Source organism: Entelurus aequoreus, linkage group LG09, assembly GCF_033978785.1.
Source record: "Entelurus aequoreus isolate RoL-2023_Sb linkage group LG09, RoL_Eaeq_v1.1, whole genome shotgun sequence".
Classification (NCBI taxonomy): Eukaryota; Metazoa; Chordata; class Actinopteri; order Syngnathiformes; family Syngnathidae; genus Entelurus; species Entelurus aequoreus.
The window spans coordinates 79,007,160-79,034,618 of record NC_084739.1 but is presented as its reverse complement, the minus strand read 5'-3'; the positions used below and the strand labels follow the sequence as shown (position 1 = coordinate 79,034,618).

The window sequence follows — 27,459 nt, the reverse complement described above, 5'->3', positions numbered from 1 at the left end:
TTTTACATTTTGTCAAGTCGAGTCTAAAGTCATCAAATTCATGACTCGAGTCTGACTCGAGTCCAAGTCATGTGACTCGAGTCCACACCTCTGACTACTGAAACACTCTTATAAACACTACTGAAACACTCTTATAAACACTACTGAAACACTCTTATAAACACTACTGAAACACTCTTATAAACACTACTGAAACACTCTTATAAACACTACTGAAACACTCTTATAAACACTACTGAAACACTCTTATAAACACTTACTGAAACACTCTTATAAACACTACTGAAACACTTTTATAAACACTACTGAAACACTCTTATAAACACTACTGAAACACTCTTATAAACACTACTGAAACACTTTTATAAACACTACTGAAACACTCTTATAAACACTACTGAAACACTCTTATAAACACTACTGAAACACTCTTACATGCACTACTGAAACACTCTTATAAACACTACTGAAACACTCTTATAAACACTACTGAAACACTCTTACATGCACTACTGAAACACTCTTATAAACACTACTGAAACACTCTTATAAACACTACTGAAACACTCTTATAAACACTACTGAAACATTCTTACATACACTACTGAAACACTCTTATAAACACTTACTGAAACACTCTTACATACACTACTGAAACACTCTTATAAACACTACTGAAACACTCTTATAAACACTACTGAAACACTTTTATAAACACTACTGAAACACTCTTATAAACACTACTGAAACACTCTTATAAACACTACTGAAACACTTTCATAAACACTACTGAAACACTCTTATAAACACTACTGAAACACTCTTTTAAACACTACTTAAACACTCTTACATGCACTACTGAAACACTCTTATAAACACTACTGAAACACTCTTATAAACACTACTGAAACACTCTTACATGCACTACTGAAACACTCTTATAAACACTACTGAAACACTCTTATAAACACTACTGAAACACTCTTACATGCACTACTGAAACACTCTTATAAACACTACTGAAACACTCTTATAAACACTACTGAAACACTCTTATAAACACTACTGAAACACTCTTATAAACACTACTGAAATGTTTTTGTCTCACGCGCACACACACACACACACACCTGGAATTATTTTTCACTAGTATGTATAAACGGATATTTACCTGTGTGTGTGTGTGCTTTTTACACGTGCGTGTGAGAGACAACAATTTCAGTAGTATGTGTGCAAAGATTTCAGTTATGTGTATGAGCGCATCTTACCATTGTGTATACGAGCATTTTACCACTATGTGTAAGAGCATCTTACTAGTGTGTGTGAGCGATGTTGCATTCCGCTTCCGGTATAATCCCCGCCCCTTTTCAGACAAGTTTATTTTTATTTTTTTTAAAGCCAAGTTGTGGACAAAATGTCTGCCGACAAGTAGCTTACCCGAGGCGGGAGCTCCACTTCATAATTTGAGGGCTTCAGCTGAGAATATAAGAAGACTTTCAATGCAAGAAGGGTCGGCTGCCGCCATGAGTCTCCCCCGCAGGACGCGGCACCTGAGCGGCCACACAGCCGTGCCTTTCTCCTCCCGACAGCCAAGCAGCCTGGAGCACTCCTTCCATTGCCAGTTTGCACCGCACACATGCAACGTTTTCAGTTCATGGACATCGTGGCAAAAGGAGGAAAAGGTAATTAGACATTATTTATTTCTAAACTATTGTTGAATCACACGAAATGTAAGACAACATGGCATTGTAGTGAGCTACAATGGTAACATGTCCAAATGTGAGTCACGTCGTGTTACATCAGTAGCTAATCATATACTAATGATAATGGATTGCATTTATTAATCGGTCCCCAAACTACGGCCCGCAGGCCGGTTACGGCCAGCCAAAGTCCAACATCCGGCCCGCTGGAAAAAAAAAAGTTTTTGTATTATTATTTCAATCCTTCTTTTCTAATCTAATCCATTTTTTGGTGTTCCTTAGCCGCTCAGGCAAATCATATTGTCTACAAATGCATTTCCATGTATGACTTATATTGTCTTAACTGTTTTCATGTGATCTGATTGTTCCATTCTTATTTCAGAGTCACCACACAGCTGCATGACCATTTACACAAGGACGGAATAAACAACCTCTGGATTCATGGAACTTCTCTGCACACAAATATATTAATTGGAATATTCAATACATTTCTCATAAACATATTAAATATCCTTTTTTTTTTTTTTCAAAAAAGGTTCCCTATACCTTATTATTTATATACTTTTAAATGATAAATGGGTTTTACTTGTATAGCGCTTTTCTACCTTCAAGGTACTCAAAGCGCTTTGACACTATTTCCACATTCATCCATTCACACACACATTCACACACTGATGGCGGGAGCTGCCATGCAAGGCGCTAACTAGCAGCCATCAGGAGCAAGGGTGAAGTGTCTTGCCCAAGGACACAACGGACGTGACTAGGAAGGTAGAAGGTGGGGATTGATTAATAAATGCAATCCATTATCATTAGTATATGATCAGCTACTGACGTAACACGACGTGACTCACATTTGGACATGTTACCATTGTAGCTCACTACAATGCCATGTTGTCTTACATTTCGTGTGATTCAACAATAGTTTAGAAATAAATAATGTCTAATTACCTTTTCCTCCTTTTGCCACGATGTCCATGAACTGAAACGTTGCATGTGTGCGGTATATATATATATATATATATATATATATATATATATATATATATATATATATATATATATATATATATATATATATATATATATATATATATACTGTATATATATATAGACATATATATATATATATATATATATATATATATATATATACAGTATATATATATATATATATATATATATATATATATATATATGTCTATATATATACAGTATATATATATATATATATATATATATATATATATATATATATATATATATATATATATATATATGTGTCTATATATATATATATACATATATATGTGTCTATATATATATGTGTCTATATATATATATATATATATATATATATATATATATATATATATATATATATATATATATGTCTATATATATACAGTATATATATATATATATATATATATATATATATATATATATATATATATATACATATATATAATATATATGTGTCTATATATATATATACACACACATATATACACATATATATATACACATATATATATATATATATACACACATATATACACACACATTTATATATATATACACACACATATATATATATATATACACATGTATAAATATATACATATATATACAAAAAAAAACCTATATATATATATATATATATATATATATATATATATATATATATATATATATATATATACATGTATATGTATATTCTTTTTACATATAAACATAAAGAATTAGTCATGTTTGCTTTCCATTATTACTTTTTTCAATTGTATTTATTTATTATTTTAAATGTGTTGATTTATTTATTATTCTTATTATTTATTTTTTCCCCCCAAGTTTTTTGTCCTCACAGTTTGATTACCAGTCTATCTTAATTTTTATTGTAGTTTTGTTTATACTGTTTTTAGAATCTATTAATGCATTTTATTCTTTTTTATAATGTGTGCATTTATTTTGTGTTGTTAAAATGCTACACATTGTTTTAAGTGAAGGGAAATTCTAACTGTCACTGCCAAACCATGGAAACACAACAGAAAACAAAATTACAATTACAGCCAATATTTCTGAATAATTCCCACCAATAGAGTAATGATTGCATAAATTAAATGATTTTGATCCACATCTTATCGTGTCACAAATATGAGTGATTGTTTCCATGATGGGGAGAAAAACTAAACGAGCAAGTGTTTTGAACGGCTCCTTTCCAATAGCAATAAATCCTATCTTGAATATCAAATGGCCCTTTGTCATGTTGTGATGCAGACCATGTATAATTTAGTTCTTTGCAATCAAAAATGCTGCAGGCCACACTTAACTCCACTGTCTTATGTGGAGTTAGTTATTATTATTATTATTATTATTATTATATCAGCTACGCATCATTTGATTTTTAAAAGTGCAGTCGAAGCTCCAAAGTCTTTTTGTTAACTTATTTTTACAATAGTAAACAATTAAGGATGCTAATGAATAAAATACTTAAGGTCTTTTTTAGTAAAATTTATACTGAATGTTGTACTTTTTATCTTAATATAGTCAACTTTTTTTGCCTCAAAAAAAATATACAAAAGTTAGCTAAAATGTACCAATATTTTGGTACCAATACAAAAATGTGTTTTGATACTTTTTCAAAATAAAGGCGACCACAAAAAATGCACTATTGGCTTTATTGTAACATAAAATCTTATGATACATTAAACATATTTCTTATTGCAATCAAATAAGAATTGGGGAATTAATTAGGATAGTGAACATACTAGTAAATGTGTCTTTTAGTAGTAAGTAAGCAAACAAAGTCTCTTAATTAGTCGGCTGACATATGCAGTAACATATTGTGTCATTTATCATTCTATTATTTTGTCAAAATTATGACTGATTGTTAATCTACTTGTTTATTTACTTTCTGTTTTAACATGTTCTATCTACACTTCTGTTAAAATGTAATAATCACTTATTCTTCTGATGTTTGACACTTAACATAAGTTTTAAATGATACTACAAAGTTTGGTATCAATCCAATACCAAGTAGTTACAGGATCATAAATTGGTCATAATTTAGGTTCTCCTGTGTCCAGGGACGTATTACCTGAGTTTAAAAACAATAACAAAAACAATAAAAGATTTTGTGATAATAAAAAGTATCAGTGTAATAATTTTATTAATGACTATATTAGGGCTGCAACAACTAATCGATTAAATCGATTAAAATCGATTATTAAAATAGTTGCCGATTAATTTAGTCATCGATTCGTTGGATCTATGCTATGCGCATGCGCAGACTTTTTTTTTAATTTATCTTTTTTTAATAAAAACATTTTTTTTATTTTATTTTTAAAAATAAACCTTTATTTATAAACTGCAACATTTACAAACAGCTGAGAAACAATAATCAAAATAAGTATGGTGCCAGTATGCTGTTTTTTTTCAATAAAATACTGGATAGGATAGAAATGTAGTTTGTCTCTTTTATCCGATTATTAATCGATTAATCAAAGTAATAATCGACAGAGTAATCGATTATCAAATTAACCGTTAGTTGCAGCCCTAGACTATATACGGCTCTTGTACTTGGTATCGTTACAGTCGACGTTTGTATAGCTCCACCCATTTGTTTACATTGAGGAGCGCTAGCTTGCGGTTAGCAGTTAGCTATTGTATCCATGTTTAGCATGTTTAGCTATTCCTCGTCGGGCAGAGATGATATTTGTAAAAAAAGTTTGTCACCATGGAGGCGAAGATTAGTCATTTAGAATGAGCTAAAACACTGTGGACAGACGTTAGCCGCGAGCTAGCTATGTTTTAAACAGAACGGCCCTTCAGTCCTTATAGCTTCACTTGTATCATACATTGTGTGTGTGTGTGTGTGTGTGTGTGTGTGTGTGTGTGTGTGTGTGTGTGTGTGTGTGTGTGTGTGTGTGTGTGTGTGTGTGTGTGTGTGTGTGTGTGTGTGTGTTGACTCATATGCGCCCCGACTCACATTACCAGCAATGTCACCATGGCGACACATCATGTCCATTTTTTAAAAAAGTACAGGTATTTTTAAAGGCTGTATTGTACCTTTGTTAACTCCTTTATCACCGTACGACCCTAACAGGGAGTAAAGGTTTTATGGCATTATTTCAATAGGGACCACATGACTAATTGTGTGACGCTGCCTCTAAATAAAGTCGACTTGGATTCAAAGCTAATGTTTAATAGCAGTTTAGGCTAGCAGAGTCGACACAGACCGACCTCCCGGGTCCACTTAAGGACAGGACGGCGTAAAGTGTACCACCGGCATGATGGCGGAGCAGGGGGCGGGTTATGCACTCCGCCTCCCGCCCCAACCCGCCTCCCTCCGCTCAAACTGAACCCGCCCCGCGCGGCGGCGTGCCGCCAATAATTCATGAGTGATCCGCGCCCCTCGCCGGCCTTTAGCATTTTTTATTTAATCTGCCGAGCCTCCGCTGCTGCTGCGCGCTTCATCAATAATACACGCCGACATGTGTGTTAACACATCCAGCGGGCGCGGGAGTGCACGTGAGGGAGATGGCGGGGGTCGGCACGAGAGAGAAGGGGGGGGAGGGGAGCGGGGTCATTATGAAAATCTTTGCTAAAACTGGATGTACTTCTATTAAGTCAGTGCTTCTCAATTATTTTCTGTTACGCTTTTTTTTTCCAGCTGCATCACTGATTATTACTCACTGCAGACTTCAATAGAGCCAACAAACATTAATAAAACATCACTTACTGTACAAGGTCTGCTGTCATTAGGATGCCGACCGCTAGGATGTTCATATATTCCCATTTAGACGTAATATTACTCTTAATCCTCGTGAAGAAAAGTGGGGTGGAACCGAGCGTCTTTTCGCGTCGTTCTCAAATTGGCTGTCAAAGTCTACCAACTTGTCGGGGTACGTCCTCAGCCTTCTACAAACCCCGTTTCCATATGAGTTGGGAAATTGTGTTAGATGTAAATATAAACGGAATACAATGATTTGCAAATATTTTCCAACCCATATTCAGTTGAATGCACTACAAAGACAAGATATTTGATGTTCAAACTCATAAACTTTATTTTTTTTTGCAAATAATAATTAACTTAGAATTTCATGGCTGCAACACGTGCCAAAGTAGTTGGGAAAGGGCATGTTCACTACTGTGTTACATGGCCTTTCCTTTTAACAACACTCAGTAAACATTTGGGAACTGAGGAGACATTTTTGAAGCTTCTCAGGTGGAAATCTTTCCCATTCTTGCTTGATGTACAGCTTAAGTTGTTCAACAGTCCGGGGGTCTCCGTTGTGCTATTTTAGGCTTCGTAATGCGCCACACATTTTCAATGGGAGACAGGTCTGGACTACAGGCAGGCCAGTCTAGTACCCGCACTCTTTTACTATGAAACCACGTTGATGTAACACGTGGCTTGGCATTGTCTTGCTGAAATAAGCAGGGGCGTCCATGGTAACGTTGCTTGGATGGCAACATATGTTGCTCCAAAACCTGCATGTACCTTTCAGCATTAATGACGCCTTCACAGATGTGTAAGTTACCCATGTCTTGGGCACTAATACACCCCCATACCATCACACATGCTGGCTTTTCAACTTTGCGCCTATAACAATCCGGATGGTTCTTTTACTCTTTGGTCCGGAGGACACGACGTCCAGTTTCCAAAAACAATTTGAAATGTGGACTCATCAGACCACAGAACACTTTTCCACTTTGTATCAGTCCATCTTAGATGAGCTCAGGCCCAGCGAAGCCGACGGCGTTTCTGGGTGTTGTTGATCAACGGGTTTCGCCTTGCATAGGAGAGTTTTAACTTGCACTTACAGATGTAGTGACCAACTGTAGTTACTGACAGTGGGTTTCTGAAGTGTTCCTGAGCCCATGTGGTGATATCCTTTACACACTGATGTCGCTTGTTGATGCAGTACAGCCTGAGGGATGGAAGGTCACGCGCTTAGCTGCTTACGTGCAGTGATTTCTCCAGATTCTCTGAACCCTTTGATGATATTACGGAGCGTAGATGGTGAACTCCCTAAATTCCTTGCAATAGCTGGTTGAGAAAGGTTTTTCTTAAACTGTTCAACAATTTGCTCACGCATTTGTTGACAAAGTGGTGACCCTCGCCCCATCCTTGTTTGTGAATGACTGAGCATTTCATGGAATCTACTTTTATACCCAATCATGGCACCCACCTGTTCCCAAGTGGGATGTTCCAAATAAGTGTTTGATGAGCATTCCTCAACTTTATCAGTATTTATTGTCACCTTTCCCAACTTCTTTGTCACGTGTTGCTGCCATCAAATTCTAAAGTTAATGATTATTTGCATTAAAAAAAAAAAGTTTATCAGTTTGAACATCAAATATGTTGTCTTTGTAGCATATTCAACTGAATATGGGTTGAAAATGATTTGCAAATCATTGTATTCTGTTTATATTTACATCTAACACAATTTCCCAACTCATATGGAAACGGAGTTTGTACTATCCAGCTGAGAGGCATGATTTTATTATCTAGACCAGGTTTTTCAACCAGTGTGCCGTAAGATATCGACTGATGGGCCGTGGGGAATTTCGCTACGTCACCTAATTGTTCTAAAAAAATAGTTTTTGCAAACCACTAATTGTATTCTTTAAATAATGTGCCGTTGTCGAGTGTCCGTGTGGTCTCATGATCAACAGAGTAACCATGTAATTCTCTTCCATATCAGTAGGTGGCAGCAGGTAGATAATTGCTCTGTTTTGAGATAAGAGGATTAGCAATTTTTTATTAATATTATAATTTTTTTTAATGTTTATTTACACAGGAAAGGCCCCATTTAGATTCAAAAGAGTCCTGCACATTCATAAATGATAAAAAAAAAAGGTTGAAAAACACTGATCTAAAGTTTGACGAGCAAGGAAACGAGGAAGCAGCCGATCAGTCGATGTTGTCAACATTGGCACACAAGCTATAAATAGTTGGTCTGCGTTAGCACTAGGGTTGGGTATCGAGTATCGAGTATGGATTGGAACCGGGACTAACTTTCCGATTCTCCCGGAATCGTTCAAAAGTTTAAATTTCGATTCCTATTTTCGATACCAGTCCGCCGACCGGAAAAAAATATGTCCGCCGAACCGGAAGAAGAAGCCGCTGAACACCAACGAAGAAGCGCCCACCGCCGGAAGTGTTAGCATAGCCGAGCGAGTCAGTCAAGCTCAAGCATGGATAGCGGGCGTCGGCGGTCGAAAGTGTGGCTTTACTTTACAAAAAAAAAATGAAATAACCGCGAAATAACAGAGCTCCATGTCCATCAAGAAAGGAGTGGAGAGAGAGCTGCAGATGTACCAGGACGTTCCACCGATACTTATGTCTGACGACCCTGCTGCATGGTGGTGGAACCAACAAAAGACTTATCCTTTGCTGTCATATCTCGCTTTCTCCTATTTATGCGTTCAAGCTTCTTCCACACCCAGCGAACGTGTATTTTCCACAGCAGGAGACACTATCAGTCCAGAACGCTCACGCATCCTGCCTGAGAAGGCGGATATGGTCATTTTCCTAAACAAGAACTGTCTCTGATTTTATACTGTACCTGCTGCTAATCTGGACTGGGTTTTGCAAGTTGTTTCTTATTGTTTATTTGCTTTTCTGCACCAGGTTAGCCCATCAGTGGGAGCACGGTAACATGTTTAAGTACCTGCAGCATCATACACTTGTGTGTGTAAATGTGTTTTCATGAGGTTTCCTGCAGCATCATACACTTGTGTGTAAATGTGTTTTCATGAGGTTTCCTGCAGCATGATACACTTGTGTGTGTATATGTGTTTTCATGAGGATTCCTGCAGCATCATACACGTATGTGTAAATGTGTTTTCATGAGGTTTCCTGCAGCATCATACACTTGTGTGTGTAAATGTGTTTTCATGAGGTTTCCTGCAGCATCATACACTTATGTGTAAATGTGTTTTCATGAGGTTTCCTGCAGCATCATACACTTGTGTGTGTAAATGTGTTTTCATGAGGTTTTCAAAAATAAAGCTCTCTTGAGGAAAGTGTACCCCTGGGAAAATGTATTCATAATTTATAATATTTATATTCAAGTTCATAGATTTGATATTTATATTCTAGTTGAAAACAGCCCTGTGAGGAATTTATAGTAAAGTTCATAAAAAGTTAATCGAATTAAAATTGATGGAGAATGTCAGACTATTTCATTCAGAAAGACTGTAGGTTAGCTAGCTCATTTAAAATATCCTAAACTTTTTTTTGACCCTGCCTCTTAAAAGAATCGGAATCGAGAATCGTCAGGAATCGGAATCGAAACAAAGAATCGGAATCAGAATTGGAATCGTTCGAATTCAAACGATACCCAACCCTAGTTAGCACTTATAATAACAATATGACTAATACTTGTTAATATTTATGTCATGTAAATGGAGTATTTTTGGATGTTTTTTTTACTGGACTTTCCAATTGTATTTGCGAGTTACAATGCATAAAAAAAAAAAAAATCCATCCGTCTTGAACGATTCGCAAAAATTCCCCCAAAATAAGTGCAGTTCCCCTTTAAGACACAAAGGCGTACAGACTCAAATGTTTCCAGATTGGACCTAAAGCCTCTTCCAGAACAGGATGGCAGCCAAAATGTCTGCCGCGTACACAGACAGACGACCTCCGAGCGTCCTAACGCTGCTCAGCAAATTGACTCCGGCAAATCGGCGGGGTCAGGAGGCGACATCGGCGGGGGTTGCCATGGAGACGCCCAATGACAGAGGCTGTGGCGGGCTAACACAACAACAACAACAACAACGGCGTTTCCCCATATAGCCCTTTCTCTCTGTTCCTTACATCTCCATCATGACACACACACACACACACACACACACACACACACACACACACACACACACACACACACACACACACACACACACACACACACACACACACACACACACACACACTGGTTATCATTTGGAATAGGGACCAAGTTTTTGATCATCACTTGTGGGGACCACCCTTTCTACAGGTTGTGTAGGCATAAATAAAAAAAAGAGGTAAAATGGCCACTGCCCAGTTAGCTCATCCACGTCTTTAAATCTCTGGATTGATGAAGTAATGTGCTGATCATTCTTACTGGGGACCCTGGGGGAAAATAGTTCATATGGTTCATGGGGACCAAATTTAGATCATTTTGCATAATTCACACAAATTTGTACGTGACCACTGAGGACCATTTAAAAAAAAGCAGCGAGTGCAGTACCAGCTACAGCCCGATGAGGGGGCTGCTGTGCAAATGTCTCACACTCAAACTAACCAGTAAACATGTTTTATGGACCAAAGCTTAAAAATCACTTAGGCATCTTCAGAATTAGGGATGTCCGATAACATCGGACTGCCGATATTATCAGCCGATAAATGCTTTAAAATGTAATATCGGTTTCAAAATTATCGGTATCGGTTTCAAAAAGTAAAATGTATGACTTTTTAAAACGCCGCTGTGTACACGGACGTAGGGAGAAGTACAGAGCGCCAATAAACCTTAAAGGCACTGCCTTTGCGTGCCGGCCCAGTCACATAATATCTACGGCTTTTTAAACACACAAGTGAATGCAACACATACTTGGTCAACAGCCATACAGGTCACACTGAGGGTGGCCGTATAAACAACTTTAACACTGTTACAAATATGCGCCACACTGTGAACCCACACCAAACAAGAATGACAAACACATTTCGGGAGAACATCCGCACCGTAACACAACATAAGCACAACAGAAGAAATACCCAGAACCCCTTGCAGCACTAACTCTTCCGGGACGCTACAATATACACCCCCCGCTACCCCCTACCCATAACCCTGCCCACCTAAACCTCCTAATGCTTTCTCAGGGAGAGCATGTCCCAAATTCCAAGCTGCTGTTTTGAGGCATGTTAAAAAAATAATGCACTTTGTGGCTAAAATAATAAATATGGCAGTGCCATGTTGGCATTTTTTTCCATAACTTGAGTTGAAGTTGTTCTCTTATTTTGGAAAACCTTGTTACATTGTTTAATGCATCCAGCGGGGCATCACAACAAAATTAGGCATAGCAATGTGTTAATTCCACAACTGTATACATCGGTATTGGTAATTAAGAGTTGGACAATATCGGAATATCGGATATCGGCAAAAAAGCCATTATTGGACATCTCTATTCAGAATGGATCTGACTATTATTTAAAAAGGTTTCCCTTTAGAGGACCTGTTTTTTTGTCCCCATACCGTCAGAGGTCCCCTAAAGGTGAAGGTGTAAACAGAGCGATGTCCCCATTAAGAAAGCATTGCCAGAACACACACACACACACACACACACACACACACACACACACACACACACACACACACACACACACACACACACACACACACACACACACACACACACTGTGAGTGAGGGGGCAGCAGGATCCCAGCATGCTGGCTTTAACAGCTAATACCTCTTGGATTAACCACCTACGGCTCGCCACACACACACACACACGCACACGCGCACACACACACACACACACACACACACACACGCACACGCGCGCACACACACACACACACACACACACACACACACACACACACACGCACACGCACACGCGCACACACACACATTCAAAGGTGTGTTCCCTCGCATCCACGCCCCCCAGCAATAAAAAAAAAAAAGCCTTGAGTGAGCACGCCAGCACTGATCATGTGACAAAGTGTTATCTGTGCTCCAAGAATTGATCCCCGATGGATTCCAGTGAAGTCACCTGATCTGATAACCTCTGCAGGTCCCTTCTTACTGTATATTCCTGTGTGTGTGTGTACGTGTATGTGTGTGTGTGTGTGTGTGTGTGTGTGTGTGTGTGTGTGTGTGTGTGTGTGTGTGTGTGTGTGTGTGTGTGTGTGTGTGTGTGTGTGTGATGTAAAAAGGAATCCTCCACGCACTTCCGCGGCGAGCGCTAATCCGCCAGCCCGCGTCTGGCTTGAACAATGGATGACATCATGAGCGGATTGCTAACACGGATTTAGCTGGTCCTTATCTTCCGCTCTTTTGGGGGCGTCCCTTCATCTCGCCCGTCTCCGTCCCTCACCCAGCCTTCCCGGACGTCGACTTTCCAGGGATTTATTTTCACGGATCCAAAAACGGGACTTATATACTTTTAATTGGACGCGGCTAACGACGCCTCGTTTTGCCCGAATGCAGCTGAGATAGGCTCCAGCACCCACCGCCACCCCCAAAAGGGACAAGCGGTAGAAAATGGATGAATGGGTTGCTAAGGTGCTAACCAGCAATGTGAAGCAGGAGCAAGGAATGAAATAAATGATCATAACATTTTAAGCAGAATTGGCACACATTTGAAACAAATCCTCATCAATGGTCGTATCTTTTTTTTTTTTTTTGCTGACATCATCACTTGTTATGAAAGTTACATTTTTCACACGACTTGTCAAGAATGAAGTAACAGAACACAAACAAAGGGAGTTGCTTGCGTTATAAACATTATAAACAACCTCTCGTTGTTTATAATGTTTATTCTCTGCTGGATCTATGCTGCCCTTTTTTTGCTGCAGCTGTGTTTGGTTTTGTTGTTGCGCCCTAAAAAGTGATAATGCTGCAAGCACTGTACCCATCACGCACCAGTTGTTTGAATGTAGAGCGCATCTTAGTTGTAGTTTTCATGTAAAATGGCTAACGCTAATCAGTAGCATGTCAACAGCAAAGCCAATGTATATTAGCATCGAGCTAGCTGGCTTTCTTTACTTACGATGGAGCGTTTTTTTGGAGTCAATTTGTTGGCATTGAACTTTGCAACATCACCGAGAGGTAGTTTGGCTGAGTTGGCAACCGACGTCGGGTGCAACCCGGGTGCCGTGACCTGACACCGTTGGATTGTACGTGACTCGGTGCTCAGCAGGACCGGCGGGATTCGGTCTGATTCAGTGCCCATCCCTACTCATGATACTTGTACATGGTAATTGGGATTTGTTATATATTGTATACATTATGTAAAAATATAATTGTGGAACGGGGTGTGCCAGGACCGGCCTCGAAGACAGCGACAGGTGCGCAGATGGCCCAGACAGGCCTTGTTATCTAATCGCCTGTCGCCTTTATTAGCAGCAGCCGGAATGAGACACGGGGGGTTGGAGTTGGAGTGGGAGCCAGAGAGAGGGAGAGACACAAACTCAGGAAAAGATGTTTTGCTGGAAAGCAAAAGCCTTGCACAATTGATGAAAATAAAACAGTGTTGTACCCTGAATTCTGGGCTCTCCTATTTATTTATTTTTATAAATTTGCAAATAAAAATTCTTTTTAATTATGGGGTATAGTTTGCAGAATTTTGCGGATTTTTAAAATGTATTTATTTATTTTTTTTCCAATTTTGGAATAAGGCTGTAACATAACATGTGGAAAAAGTGAATACTTTGAGGGTGCACTGTATTTGCACGCGTGTTATCATTACGTGAATAAAGTCGAATAATCCTCATCAATGGCCGCCGGGAGCGCCGTTTGCACTCTGCCTGCAAACGCGCGGCGGCATGCAGATGAAATGTAAAACGCCGCGTTGAGTGCGCGCCGATCAAATATTCATCCACGCCGAATAAATGTTGAATGAGAAGTTCACCGCCATTTTAACGGGAGGCAAACGAGCGGCGCGAGAAAGCCGCAAAACCTCATGGCAAAAAAGCAAAAACAAAAACCGGATCATCAGCGGCAGCTAGCGCCGCTCGGCTAATCAGCATGCTAACTTTCGCAGGCGGGATGATTTTATTGGAGGTTTTCAGACTCTTAATTAACACTTTGGAAAATGACTGCGGGCCATATCTGTTTAGATTGATCTGCAGCGCGCGTGATTCCGTAAAGCGGTGGGTTTCTGCGTTAGGGGGAGGCTGGGTGGGCGGGGCATTAATTCCGACGCCCTGAGGGAAGGATCATACCCACGCTGGGAGCTTCTCTTACCAGTTGTTGACTTGTAGGATGGTGAGGCCCGTGTCTTGCGCCAGCTGCTTCTTCTGCTCCTCTGACGGGTACGGATGCTGCGGGAAACACAGATAACAATGTTTAAGTCCACTTCCTGGAAGGGGAGGAGCTTCGTTCCCTTTCTTGATGAGTGTTGAGTGTGCGTGTGCGTGTGTGTGTGTGTGCGTGTGTGTGTGTGTGTGTGTGTGTGTGTGTGTGTGTGTGTGTGTGTGTGTGTGTGTGTGTGTGTGTGTGTGTGTGTGTGTGTGTGTGTGTGTGTGATGCCTCCCTGCCCTCGTCATTAATGGAATATGAGCTTTTGTAATTACCGGCAGCCAGAGAGGGGCAAGCCAATTAGGAAGTCAAGTGAAGTGGAGGAGCGGCTCCTCTTAATTAGGCACAAATATACATGTGCTGTACGTGTCACATTCACCCTTACAAAGAGTTCATCAAATCAAATAAAAACGCTACAAAACTGCTTCTGAAAAATACCGGTACATTTGTCCGCATTTTGTGGACGATGTTAGTGACTCGTGCCAGTGACCATGGAGTGAACTTTTTATATGGAAAGTATCTACCTATATGACCCAATACATCAGTGCTTATTTGTCCGCATCTTGTGGACGTTGTTAGTGACTCATGCCAGTGACATGGAGTGAACTTTCTATATGCAAAGTATTTACCTATATGACCCAATGCATAAGTGCTTATTTGTTTCCATCTTGTCGACGAGGTTAGTGACTCAGGCCAGTGACCATGGAGTCAACTTTCTATATGCAAAGTATTTACCTCTATGACCCAATACATAATTAAGTGCTTATTAGTCCGCATCTTGTGGAGGAAGTTATTGACTCAGGCTAGTGACAATGGAGTGAACTTTCTATATGTAAAGTATTTACCTATATGATCCGATAAATAAGTAAGTGCTTATTTGTCCGCATCTTCTGGACGATGTTAGTGACTCAGGCCCGTGACCATGGAGTGAACTTTCTATATGCAAAGTTTTTACCTATATGACCCAATACATCAGTGCTTATTTGTTTCCATCTTGTGGATTATGTTAGTGACTCAGGCCAGTGACAATGGAGTCAACTTTCTATATGCAAAGTATTTACCTATATGACCCAATACATAAGTAAGTGCTTATTTTTCTGCATCTTGTGGAGGAAGTTAATAACTTAGGCCAGTGACCATGGAGTGAACTTTCTATATGTAAAGTATTTACCTATATGATCCGATAAATAAGTAAGTGCTTATTTGTCCACATCTTCTGGACGATGTTAGTGACTCAGGCCCGTGACCATGGAGTGAACTTTCTATATGCAAAGTATTTACCTATATGACCCAATACATCAGTGCTTATTTGTTTCCATCTTGTGGAGGTTGTTAGTGACTCAGGCCAGTGACCATGGAGTTAACTTTCTATATGCAAAGTATTTACCTATATGACCCAATACATAATTAAGTGCTTATTAGTCCGCATCTTGTGGAGGAAGTTATTGACTCAGGCCAGTGACAATGGAGTGAACTTTCTATATGCAAAGTATTTACTTATACGACCCAATACATCAGTGCTTATTAGTCCGCATCTTGTGGAGGAAGTTATTGACTCAGGCCAGTGACCATGGAGTGAACTTTCTATATGTAAAGTATTTACCTATATGATCCAATAAATAAGTAAGCGCTTATTTGTCCGCATCTTCTGGACGATGTTAGTGACTCAGGCCCGTGACCATGGAGTGAACTTTCTATATGCAAAGTTTTTACCTATATGACCCAATACATCAGTGCTTATTTGTTTCCATCTTGTGGACGATGTTAGTGACTCAGGCCAGTGGCAATGGAGTCAACTTTCTATATGCAAAGTATTTACCTATATGACCCAATACATAAGTAGGTGCTTATTTGTCTGCATCTTGTGGAGGAAGTTAATAACTTAGGCCAGTGACCATGGAGTGAACTTTCTATATGCAAAGTATTTACCTATATGACCCAATACATCAGTGCTTATTTGTCCCCATCTTGCGGAGGATGTCAGTGACTCAGGCCAGTGACAATGGAGTGAACTTTCTATATGCAAAGTATTTACCTACATGACCCAATGCATAAGTGCCTATTTGTTTCCATCTTGTCGACGATGTTAGTGACTCAGGCCCGTAACCATGGAGTGAACTTTCTATATGCAAAGTATTTACCTATATGACCCAATACATAATTAAGTGCTTATTAGTCCGCATCTTGTGGAGGAAGTTATTGACTCAGGCCAGTCACCATGGAGTGAACTTTCTATATGTAAAGTATTTACCTATATGATCCAATAAATAAGTAAGCGCTTATTTGTCCGCATCTTCTGGACGATGTTAGTGACTCAGGCCCGTGACCATGGAGTGAACTTTCTATATGCAAAGTATTTACCTATATGACCCAATACATCAGTGCTTATTTGTTTCCATCTTGTGGAGGATGTTAGTGACTCAGGCCAGTGACAATGGAGTCAACTTTCTATATGCAAAGTATTTACCTATATGACCCAATACATAAGTAAGTGCTTATTTTTCTGCATCTTGTGGAGGAAGTTAATAACTTAGGCCAGTGACCATGGAGTGAACTTTCTATATGCAAAGTATTTACCTATATGACCCAATACATCAGTGCTTATTTGTCCCCATCTTGTGGAGGATGTCAGTGACTCAGGCCAGTGACAATGGAGTGAACTTTCTATATGCAAAGTATTTACCTACATGACCCAATGCATAAGTGCTTATTTGTTTCCATCTTGTGGAGGATGTCAGTGACTCAGGCCCGTGACCATGGAGTGAACTTTCTTTATGCAAAGTATTTACCTATATGACCCAATACATCAGTGCTTATTTGTTTCCATCTTGTGGAGGATGTTAGTGACTCAGGCCAGTGACCATGGAGTTAACTTTCTATATGCAAAGTATTTACCTATATGACCCAATACATAACTAAGCGCTTATTTGTCCGCATCTTGTGAACGATGTTAGTGACTCATGCCAGTGACCATGGAGTGAACTTTCTACATGCAAAGTATGTACTTATACGACCCAATACATAAGTAAGTGCCTATTTGTCCCAATCTTGTGAACGATGTTAGTGACTTATGTCAGTGACCATAGAGAGAACTTTCGAGAAACACATTATTCACTTATATGACCCAATCCAAACAACCTTCCCTGGTCATGGCGCAGGAAAAAAAAACATCAACCGGCACAAAAAGTCAACAAACATGTCACACATAACAAAACCTGCTTACTGAACTTTGTGGGTATTATAAAAATTTTTTTAAAAAAAACAGCCAATCACCATAAAAACATCTAAATTACACCCATTTAAATCCATTGCAATGCATGATGGGGAACATGCAAAAAAACTCTCCACACTTATCCATGCATTTTAGCTGCTTGACATTTCTGAATGATTACAAAACTTTTAACGTTTAGGAAAGTGAATTCTAATAAATATAAATCAATATTCATGCTTTCAACCCACTCTGCAAATAAATAAATCAAAGCAAGTCCGTACGGCAACAACACAACAATCCGACGTGTAAAATTGGTGCGGCGCCAGCGTGTTTATTTCGATTTTCTGTTTTTCCCCACGCCGCACAATGAACGCGAGTGTCTGAAGGCGGCATGTGATTGGCTGTGGGGAACACAACAATAAGGAGGCTAATTCCATGCGCTAAGTTATAATTGCACTGTCGCCTCTGGCCTAAACCGCGCGTGCTTGTTTGTGTGTGTGTGTGTGTGTGTGTCGACTGTGCATCTATTCATGCGCTCGCAACATCTAAGGACGATACGAGGCGCCGATCTGCCGCCCACGTGAGGAAGCGGCTGTCCGAAGTCATGAAACACGATTGTCTAAGCTTTTGCATAATCGAATGTCTGGCACGCTGCTAGCTCGTCATGTGAGAAACGTGTGTGTGTGTGTGTGTGTGTGTGTGTGTGTGTTCTTGTATTTCTACCCTTCTTGAGACATCAACAAGGAAAAGTAGCTTCCATATGCGGAGCGGTGAACAATTTAGTACATAAATCATGGTCTTAATACGGAAAACCATTGCATCTAATAGAGAATGTCTCATTTGCACCCCTGGTGGTGAAATATATATTACAATGAGGGTGGTCCCAAAAAGGAGGGACTTTTCAAATTGACTGTGTGTCGGTTTTAAAAGTGCTCCCCCTCTGGTCAACATGTGAAAATAAGTGTGTGTAAACATTTGACATGCTCCCCCTATGGCCAACATATGTAATAAGTGTGTGTAAGAAATTGAAATGCGCCCCCTTTGGCTAAAATTAATTACAATTAATAAATACATATGTATATAGAGAGATACTGTAATAACTTGAAGTAAATAGTGAAGATTAAAAAACAATTACAAGCAAAAAATTCAAAAAATAATGAATTAACTAAAAGCAGTCTTTTTCTCACAATGTGTCAACTTTTTTCTCATAAAATTAGGATCAGTTTCTCATATTCTTTCGGTTTCTGTAATATTGCAATATTTTCTCAAAAAATTATTACTTTTTAATGTAAAATTATTACTTTTTAATGCAAAATAGCGACATTTGTCATATCAAATTCTGACTTGTATCACAATATTGCCCATTTTTTTGTTGTTCTTGTAAAAGTGACATGTTTTGAGTAAAATTATTACTTTTTACATTGGCACTCAGCATCAAGGGTTGGAATTGGGGGTTAAATCACCAAAAATGATTCCCGGCGCAGCCACCGCTGCTGCTGCTCACTGCTCCCCTCACCTCCCAGGGGGTGAACAAGGGGATGGGTCAAATGCAGAGAATAATTTCACCACACCTAGTGTGTGTGTGACAATCATTGGCTTTAACTTTAACTTAATAATTTTGACAAGTAAAATTCCAATTATTATTATAATATTGCCAAAATGTTAAAGTTTATTTTAAAATTGTAACTTTTGTTGAGTAAAAGTACGACTCTTTTCATAAAATTGCCAAAATGTAAAGCTTTTTCTTGTAACATTGCGACTGTTAGAGTAAAATTCCAACTTTTATCATAATATTGCACACATGTTCAGTTTTTCTTATAACATTTCGACTTGCGTTGAGTAAAATGACGACTTTTATTATAACACTGCCAAAATTCTCAGTTTTTCTTGTGAAATTGTGACCTTTTTCTTGTGAAATTCCAACTCATTTTTCACAAGTGTGTTTTAAATGTTTGCATAGTATGTATATATTATTAATGTTGTAAATACAAAATCTTTATATATCTACAAAGGGTGGTCCTAAAGAGGTAGGCATTTTTCTCAGGTCTCAAGAATGCAACACATGCAAGAATGTGTGTGTGTGCGTGTGCGTGTGTGTGTGTAAATAATGGCGTCCATCAGACCAACGATGACAACGTGGAGTGTCACAGATCTTTAGAATCCAGAGTCCCTCACTTGTGACGGCGGTGAAGACTCGGTCCGTGCTGGTGGCTACACGTCGCGGAACAAACGCAGTCTGTTTGGCCCGTTCCGCCCAGCCGTCACACAAACGTACGCGCTTCCACGCCACGTCGCTACAGTGGCAGGAATATCGCGTCCCGAAATAACAAGCAGCGATCCTCCAAGCAGGGCCGCGGCGTTCATTTAGCCGCCTGCGCCTTTCACGCAGAACAAAGGTCCTGTGTTCTCATTTAAAGTGTCAGCGTCTGGTGAGACCTTGAAAGTAGGACACCTCACTATTCCGATTCCATTGTTGTCGGTAACGATTCGATTCAGAATCAATTCCCGATTCCAATCGATTCAAAATGCATACTTTTTTAATAACATTGGGTGCCAGTTGTATGATTAACTACAATCCTCAATAAAATAAACAGCTCTGAACAATTTCTATATTACTTCAAAGAAAACTGGTTTTGTTTAATAAAATGCTTCCCAAACTTTTAATACAGTCAAATCCAAATAAGGCAACAAGAGAAGTATCCAACACTTCTAAAGAAAATCAGTACAGCAGATATGATCATCTACAAACCCCAAAACCAGTGAAGTTGGCACGTTGTGTAAATGGTAAATAAAAACAAAATAAAATCATTTGCAAATCCTTTTCAACTTATATTCAATTGAATAGACTGCAAAGAGAAGATATTTAACATTTGAACTGGAAAACGTTGTTATTTTTCGCAAATATTAGCTCATTTGGAATTTCATACCTGCAACATGTTTCCAAAAAGCTGGCACAAGTGGCAAAAAAGACTGATAAAGTTGAGGAATGCTCATCAAACACTTATTTGGAACATCCCACAGGTGAACAGGCTAATTGGGAACAGGTGGGTGCCGTGATTGGGTATAAAAAGCAGCTTCCATGAAATGCTCAGTCATTCACAAACAAGGATGGGGCGAGGGTCACCACTTTGTCAACAAATGCGTAAGCAAAATTGTTTCAGAACAACATTTCTCAAGCAGCTATTGCAAGGAATTTAGGGCTTTCACCATCTACGCTCTGTAATATCATCAAAAGGTTCAGAGAATCTGGAGAAATCACTGCACATAAGCAGCAAGCCTAAAAACCAACATCGAATGCCCGTCACCTTCGATCCCTCAGGCGGCGCTGCATCAAAAACTGACAGTGTGTAAAGGATATCACCACATGGGCTCAGGAACACTACAGAAAACCACTGTCAGTAACTACAGCTTGTCGTTACATCTGTAAGTGCAAGTTAAAACTCTACTATGCAAAGCCAAAGCCAGTTATCAACAACACCCAGAAACGCCGCCGGCTTCGCTGGGCCCGAGCTCATCTAATTTGTTCCTTATAAAATGTACAATAAGTAGGGATGTCTGATAATATCGGACTGACGATATTATTGGCCGATAAATGCTTTAAAATGCAATATCGGAAATTATCGGTATCGGTTTCAAAAAGTAAAATGTATGACTTCTGGTCAACAGCCATACAGGTCACACTGAGGGTGGCCGTATAAACAACTTTAACACTGTTACAAATATGCGCCACACTGTGAACCCACACCAAACAAGAATGACAAACACATTTCGGGAGAACATCCGCACCGTAACACAACATAAACACAACAGAACAAATACCCATAACCCCTTGCAGCACTAACTCTTCCGGGACGCTACAATATACACTCCCCGCTACCCCCTACATACCCCCTACCACCTCAACCTCCTCATGCTCTCTCAGGGAGAGCATGTCCCAAATTCCAAGCTGCTGTTTTGAGGCATGTTTTAAAAAAATAATGCACTTTGTGACTTCAATAATAAATATGGCAGTGCCATGTTGGCATTTTTTTCCATAACTTGAGTTGATTTATTTTGTAAAACCTTGTTACATTGTTTAATGCATCCAGCGGGGCATCACAACAAAATTAGGCATAATAATGTGTTGATTCCACGACTGTATATATCGGTATCGGTTGATATCGGAATCAGTAATTAAGAGTTGGACAATATCGGAATATCGGATATCGGCAAAAAAGCCATTATCGGACATCTCTAACAATAAATATTAAGTAAAAAAAAATAGAAACTGCCATGTAAAATCAATAATGCTAATCGGTAGCATGTCTATGGCATTTCCAATGTCAATCCAGCTAGCGCATTTTTGGAGAAGTGGAGCCTTACTTTTGAGCGCTTTGTGTCAGGTTTTCCCAAAGTGCTTGAGCCGGTGCGGACTCTGCAAGCGGACGTGACGACACGTGCAACAAAGGTACCGTTAGATTTCACGTGAATCGGTCCCCGCTACCTAGAAAGTACTCAAAATGGGTACCAATGCTCAATGCGAGTACATTCCAACTTGTTTTCAAGTGTGAATGTTGTCTGTCTATACGTGTTGGCCCTGTGATGAGGTGGCGACTTGTCCAGGGTGTACACCGCCTTCCGCCCGAATGCAGCTGAGATAGGCTCCAGCACCCCCCGCCACCCCAAAAGGGACAAGCGGTAGGAAATGGATGGATGGATGGATGTTTCTGGCCTACCGAGAGCTGCAAAAATGTCTGTTTTTAAGGGCTCCTCAAAGGTGCTTGAAAATAATGCATGGACCACAATGGAGGACAGGACGGTTCTCCAAAACGGGCTCCAGCATGTCAGGTCGTCGTGGTTTAGCAACAACTTTTAATTTTGTCTGTGATTGTGCCTCCTGACGGCTTTTGGCCGGGAGTGGTGAGGGCCTTCAGTGAGAGAAGCAATAACACGTTCTTTAAAAGAGCAGATGGAAAGTTTCATCCCTCCCTCGCACCGCTCTATCTTAATGACATGTCCTCTCCAAATACACAACTCCTTTCATGAGGATGTCCAGGCTGCGAGCGCGGGGGGGGGGGGGGGGGGATGTTTTCCACGCTATCGCTCCAATAGCGTGCGCTCACACGAGTTCAGTAGAACTTTGCCTGTGACCTCTGCCATGCGCGCCGTAAAGCACACCATCGTCCTCCCGCCGAGACAAGGAAGGATGGACGGCGGCGAGGGAGGCGAGGAAGAAGGAGGCGAGGGAGGAGACGTGAAACCGTGGAAACGGGTACGCGCGGGAGATAAGAGATGGAAATATTCCACAATACAATCCTTTACTCGACGACCCGGTTTGTGAGCTGTTGCGCAATCAGAGGCCCGGCTGGCCACAGCCTCATCTCAGGTGTCGGCCCTCAGGACAGACTATGCTTGAAATGATCGGGATTCGACTTCAAATACATCGTAACACGCAGTTCTATGGACAAAAAGATGGATTTATTGTGTTTCTTCACTGGCACACACCTCAGTATGACTCTGATCGTTAGAATGCACAATTATTACGTGCAAGGATGTTGGTTTCAATCAGGGCTGTTCAAACTTTTTACACTGGAAGGGTCATAACTATTTTAGGGCTGCAACAACTAATCGATTAAATCGATTAAAATCGATTATTAAAATAGTTGCCGATTAATTTAATAATAATAATAATAATAATAATAATAACTGGGATTTATATAGCGCTTTTCTAAGTACCCAAAGTCGCTTTACATGTTAAAAACCCATCATTCATTCACACCAGGTGGTGGTAAGCTACTTTCGTAGCCACAGCTGCCCTGGGGTAGACTGACAGAAGTTTAGTTTAGAAGAATTTAGTCATTGATTCGTTGGATCTATGATATGCGCAGAATTTTTTTTTGTTTTTTAATTTAAAATTCTTTTTTTAATTTTTTTTATTTATTTTTTAAATAAACCTTTATTTATAAACTGCAACATTTACAAACAGCTGAGAAACAATCATCAAAATAAGTATGGTGCCAGTATGCTGTTTTTTTCCCCAATAAAATACTGGCTAGGATATAAATGTAGTTTGTCTCTTTTATCCGATTATTAATCGAAGTAATAATCGACAGATTAATCGATTATCAAATTAATCGTTAGTTGCAGCCCTAAACTATTTTAAAAATAAGTCATACATTTGTATTTGTTATTATTCTACACCTAAATAACTCGATCAACTTCAGGTCTATCAGTCGATAACAGTAAAAATGATTTATTTTTTTTAAAAATGTTTTTTGCACTTTTTGTAAAAAAAAAAACGTTTTTATGCCAAAAACACAAAATATGTAATATTATTCCCCCCCCCCCAAAAAAAAATTCAGTGGAATATTTGATGAAGTAACTGGAGCCTTGAATAGGTCAACAATTCATAACATTGATGTTATATTCATTATTAAGTTTTAGAAAATATAATCCCACTAAAATTATTGGGGCTCCAAAAAGGGCTCCACTCATAAAAGTGTTAAAAATAAGTCATACATATTTTTTTAAATTTTTTACTTCCTACACTTTTTTTATGTAATTTTTTTTTGGTCAAATAAATCTTTGTTTTTTATATGGCAAAAACTACAAATATGACATTTATTTTCTCCCCCAAATGTTTTTATGTGCAATATTTGATTGCCTTGATTAGGTCAACAATTCATAACATTGATTTTGATTGATTAATTTTTTAAAGAATGACAGTTTTTAAAAATAAAGTCCCACTAAAATTATTGGGGCTCCAAAAGGGCTCCACTTATAAAAGTGTTAAAAATAAGTCATACATATTTTTATTTATTTATTTACTCTCCACACTTTTTTTATGTAATTTTTTTTTTGGTCAAATATATATTTTTTTTTATATAGCAAAAACACAAAATATACAACTGTTTTCTCCCCAAAATGTTTTTTATGTGCAATATTTGATGTGAAGTAATTAGAGCCTTGAATAGGTCAACAATTCATAACATTGATTTTGTATTGATTTTTTTTTTTTTAAGGAATGAGATTTAAAAAAATTAAATCCCACTAAAATTATTGGAGCTCCAAAAGGGCTCCACACATAAAAGTGTTAAAAAAAAAATAAAAAAAAATCACTTTCCACACTTTATGTGGTTTTTTTGGTCAAATAAATATTTTTTTTCATACCGCACAAACACCAAAATACACAATTTTTCTCTCCCCAAAATGTTTTTTAAGTGTAAGTAATTGGAGCCTTGAATAGGTCAATAATTTATAACATTAATTTTATATTCATTATTTTTTTTTTAAGGAATGAAAGTTTAAAAAAAATAAAATCCCACTAAAATTATTGGTGCTCCACTCAAAAGTGTTAAAAATAAGTCATACGTATTTTATTTATTTATTTATTTTTCTACTTTCCACACTTATGTAAAAAAAAAATGTGTCGAAATATATATATATTTTTTAACATAGCAAAAACAAAAAATATGCAACTTTTGTCTGCCCAAAATGTTTTGTATGTGCAGTATTTGATGTGAAGTAATTGGAGCCTTGAATAAGTCTATAATTCATAACATTGGTTTGATTCATTAATATTTTTTTAAGAAATGATAGTTTTGAAAGATTAAATACCTCTAAAATTAGTGGGGCTCCAAAAGGGCCCCATTCATAAAAGTGTTAAAAAAAATAAGTTTTTTTTTTTTTCACTTTTATGTAATTTTTTTGGTCAAATAAATCTTTGTTTTTTAAATGGCAAAAACACAAAGTATGCAATTTTTTTCTCCCCCAAATGTTTATATGTGGAATATTTGATGTGAAGTCATTGGAGCCTTAAATAGGTCAATAATTCATAATATTGCTGTTAATAGTCATTATTATTCATATTATTCATATTATTATTATTCATTACTATTTTTTAACAATGATAGTTTAAAAAAAAAATCCCACTAAAATTATTAGGGATCCAAAAGGGCCCCACTCATAAAAGTGTTAAAAATAAATCCTATATTTCTGAATTAAAAAAAAAAAACTTAACACATTTTTTTATTTGATAAATTATGTATTTGTTTTATGTCCTCTGTGTCAAAGAAAACTGTTTTTAAATTTGGGAAAAACACAAAATATGCAATATTTTCTCCCTCCCAATTTTTTTTAATGTGCAATATTTGATGTGAAGTCATCAATATTTCATAACAGTGATTTTAATTCATTATTATTTTTTGAGCAATGACAGTTTAAAAAAAAAAAAATCCCACTAAAATGATTGGCTATCCAAAAGGGCTCCACTCATAAAAGTGTTAAACATAAGTTATTATAATTATTTGTATTTTTTTTAAACTTATTTGACATTTCATAGTTTATTTGTTTTACGTTTTAAATTAGGCAAAAACACAAATAATGCAATATTTTCCCTAAACATGTTTCAAAGTGAATTATTTGATGTGAATTAATCAGAGACTTGGCCAATATTTCATAACATTGATTTTGATCCATTGTTATATTTTGAGCTTTAAGGGGAAAAAACAGCCCGCATGGCAGATTTGAGTTTTGAGAGTCAACATTGCAACTTTGTTTAATTTTTAATACCATTTTTAGAATGTGCAATGGACCTCTACAACCTAACCCAAAAGGCCCCTGGATTTTCACAGTTGAAGGAGCTATTCACATTTTAGTGAGGCTCTGGATAAAAGTGCAGATTTGAACAAACACAATGCTACAGTTTCTAGTCCCCTGAGGATGTTTCTTGGTTGCGGCGATGCTCCAGTTGAAAGCGAGAGGATTACTTCCCAAATTTCATCTGGCGTCGTCAGCACAAGCGGCCGCCTCCTCCCCGCCAGTGCCAAAAAAACGCTCTCTGTGTTTGTTTTGACGAGGAACAGAAGCGCTGACTGCAAACAACGCCGTGATATCAGGGTGAAGTGTTTTGCTGCCATCTATGACATCACGCGTGTTCAACCCCATGCTCGCTTGTTAGCGCTGTAGCGACGACAAAAGGCCGGACACGCCACAAAAACCTTCTGAAACCCAGCAAGAGAGCAGGAAGGGCAGGTAACAAATGGTACACGGAAAGAGTCATGTGACGTGTCTATAGTAGCGTGCTGTTTGCAGACGCTCGGCCAGCAGATGGTCGTCTTCGCCAGCAGGCATCCACGACTGCAGTAAACAACTTGTTAACAACGCCCGTTGCTCGGATCGGCCGCTTTGTCGCACTTTGTTGACGCTCCTTTGGATGCAGCGAGCAAGTAACACTGCACAATAGCAGCTTTACAAACTTAAAAAGCAACCGCAAAAACGCCATTCTATACATCATTTAATTTATACAGTACAGGCCAAAAGTTTGGACACACCTGCGATTTCTTTATTTTCATGACTATTTACATTGTAGATTGTCACTGAAGGCATCAAAACTATGAATGTGGAGTTATGTACTTAACAAAAAAAAGGTGAAATAACTGAAAACATTCATTGTTTGTGTTTGTATGTTTGCCAAATTTAATTTAATTTCTTTGACAAAAAGGGCATAAAACAAAGAAACAATAAAATGTAAAATAAAAAATAAGTGTTAAAAGT

General features: G+C 38.3%; 1 protein-coding gene across 1 annotated transcript in view; it reads right to left on the bottom strand.

Moving 5' to 3' along the window:
* LOC133657784 (homeobox protein Meis1) overlaps window positions 1-27,459 on the bottom strand; it is a 237,049-nt gene that overhangs the window by 43,645 nt on the left and 165,945 nt on the right. The window contains exon 9 of the mRNA XM_062059515.1: window positions 14,661-14,737. Within this exon, the coding sequence (XP_061915499.1) occupies window positions 14,661-14,737 (77 nt within the window). The remainder of the gene's footprint in view (window positions 1-14,660; window positions 14,738-27,459) is intronic.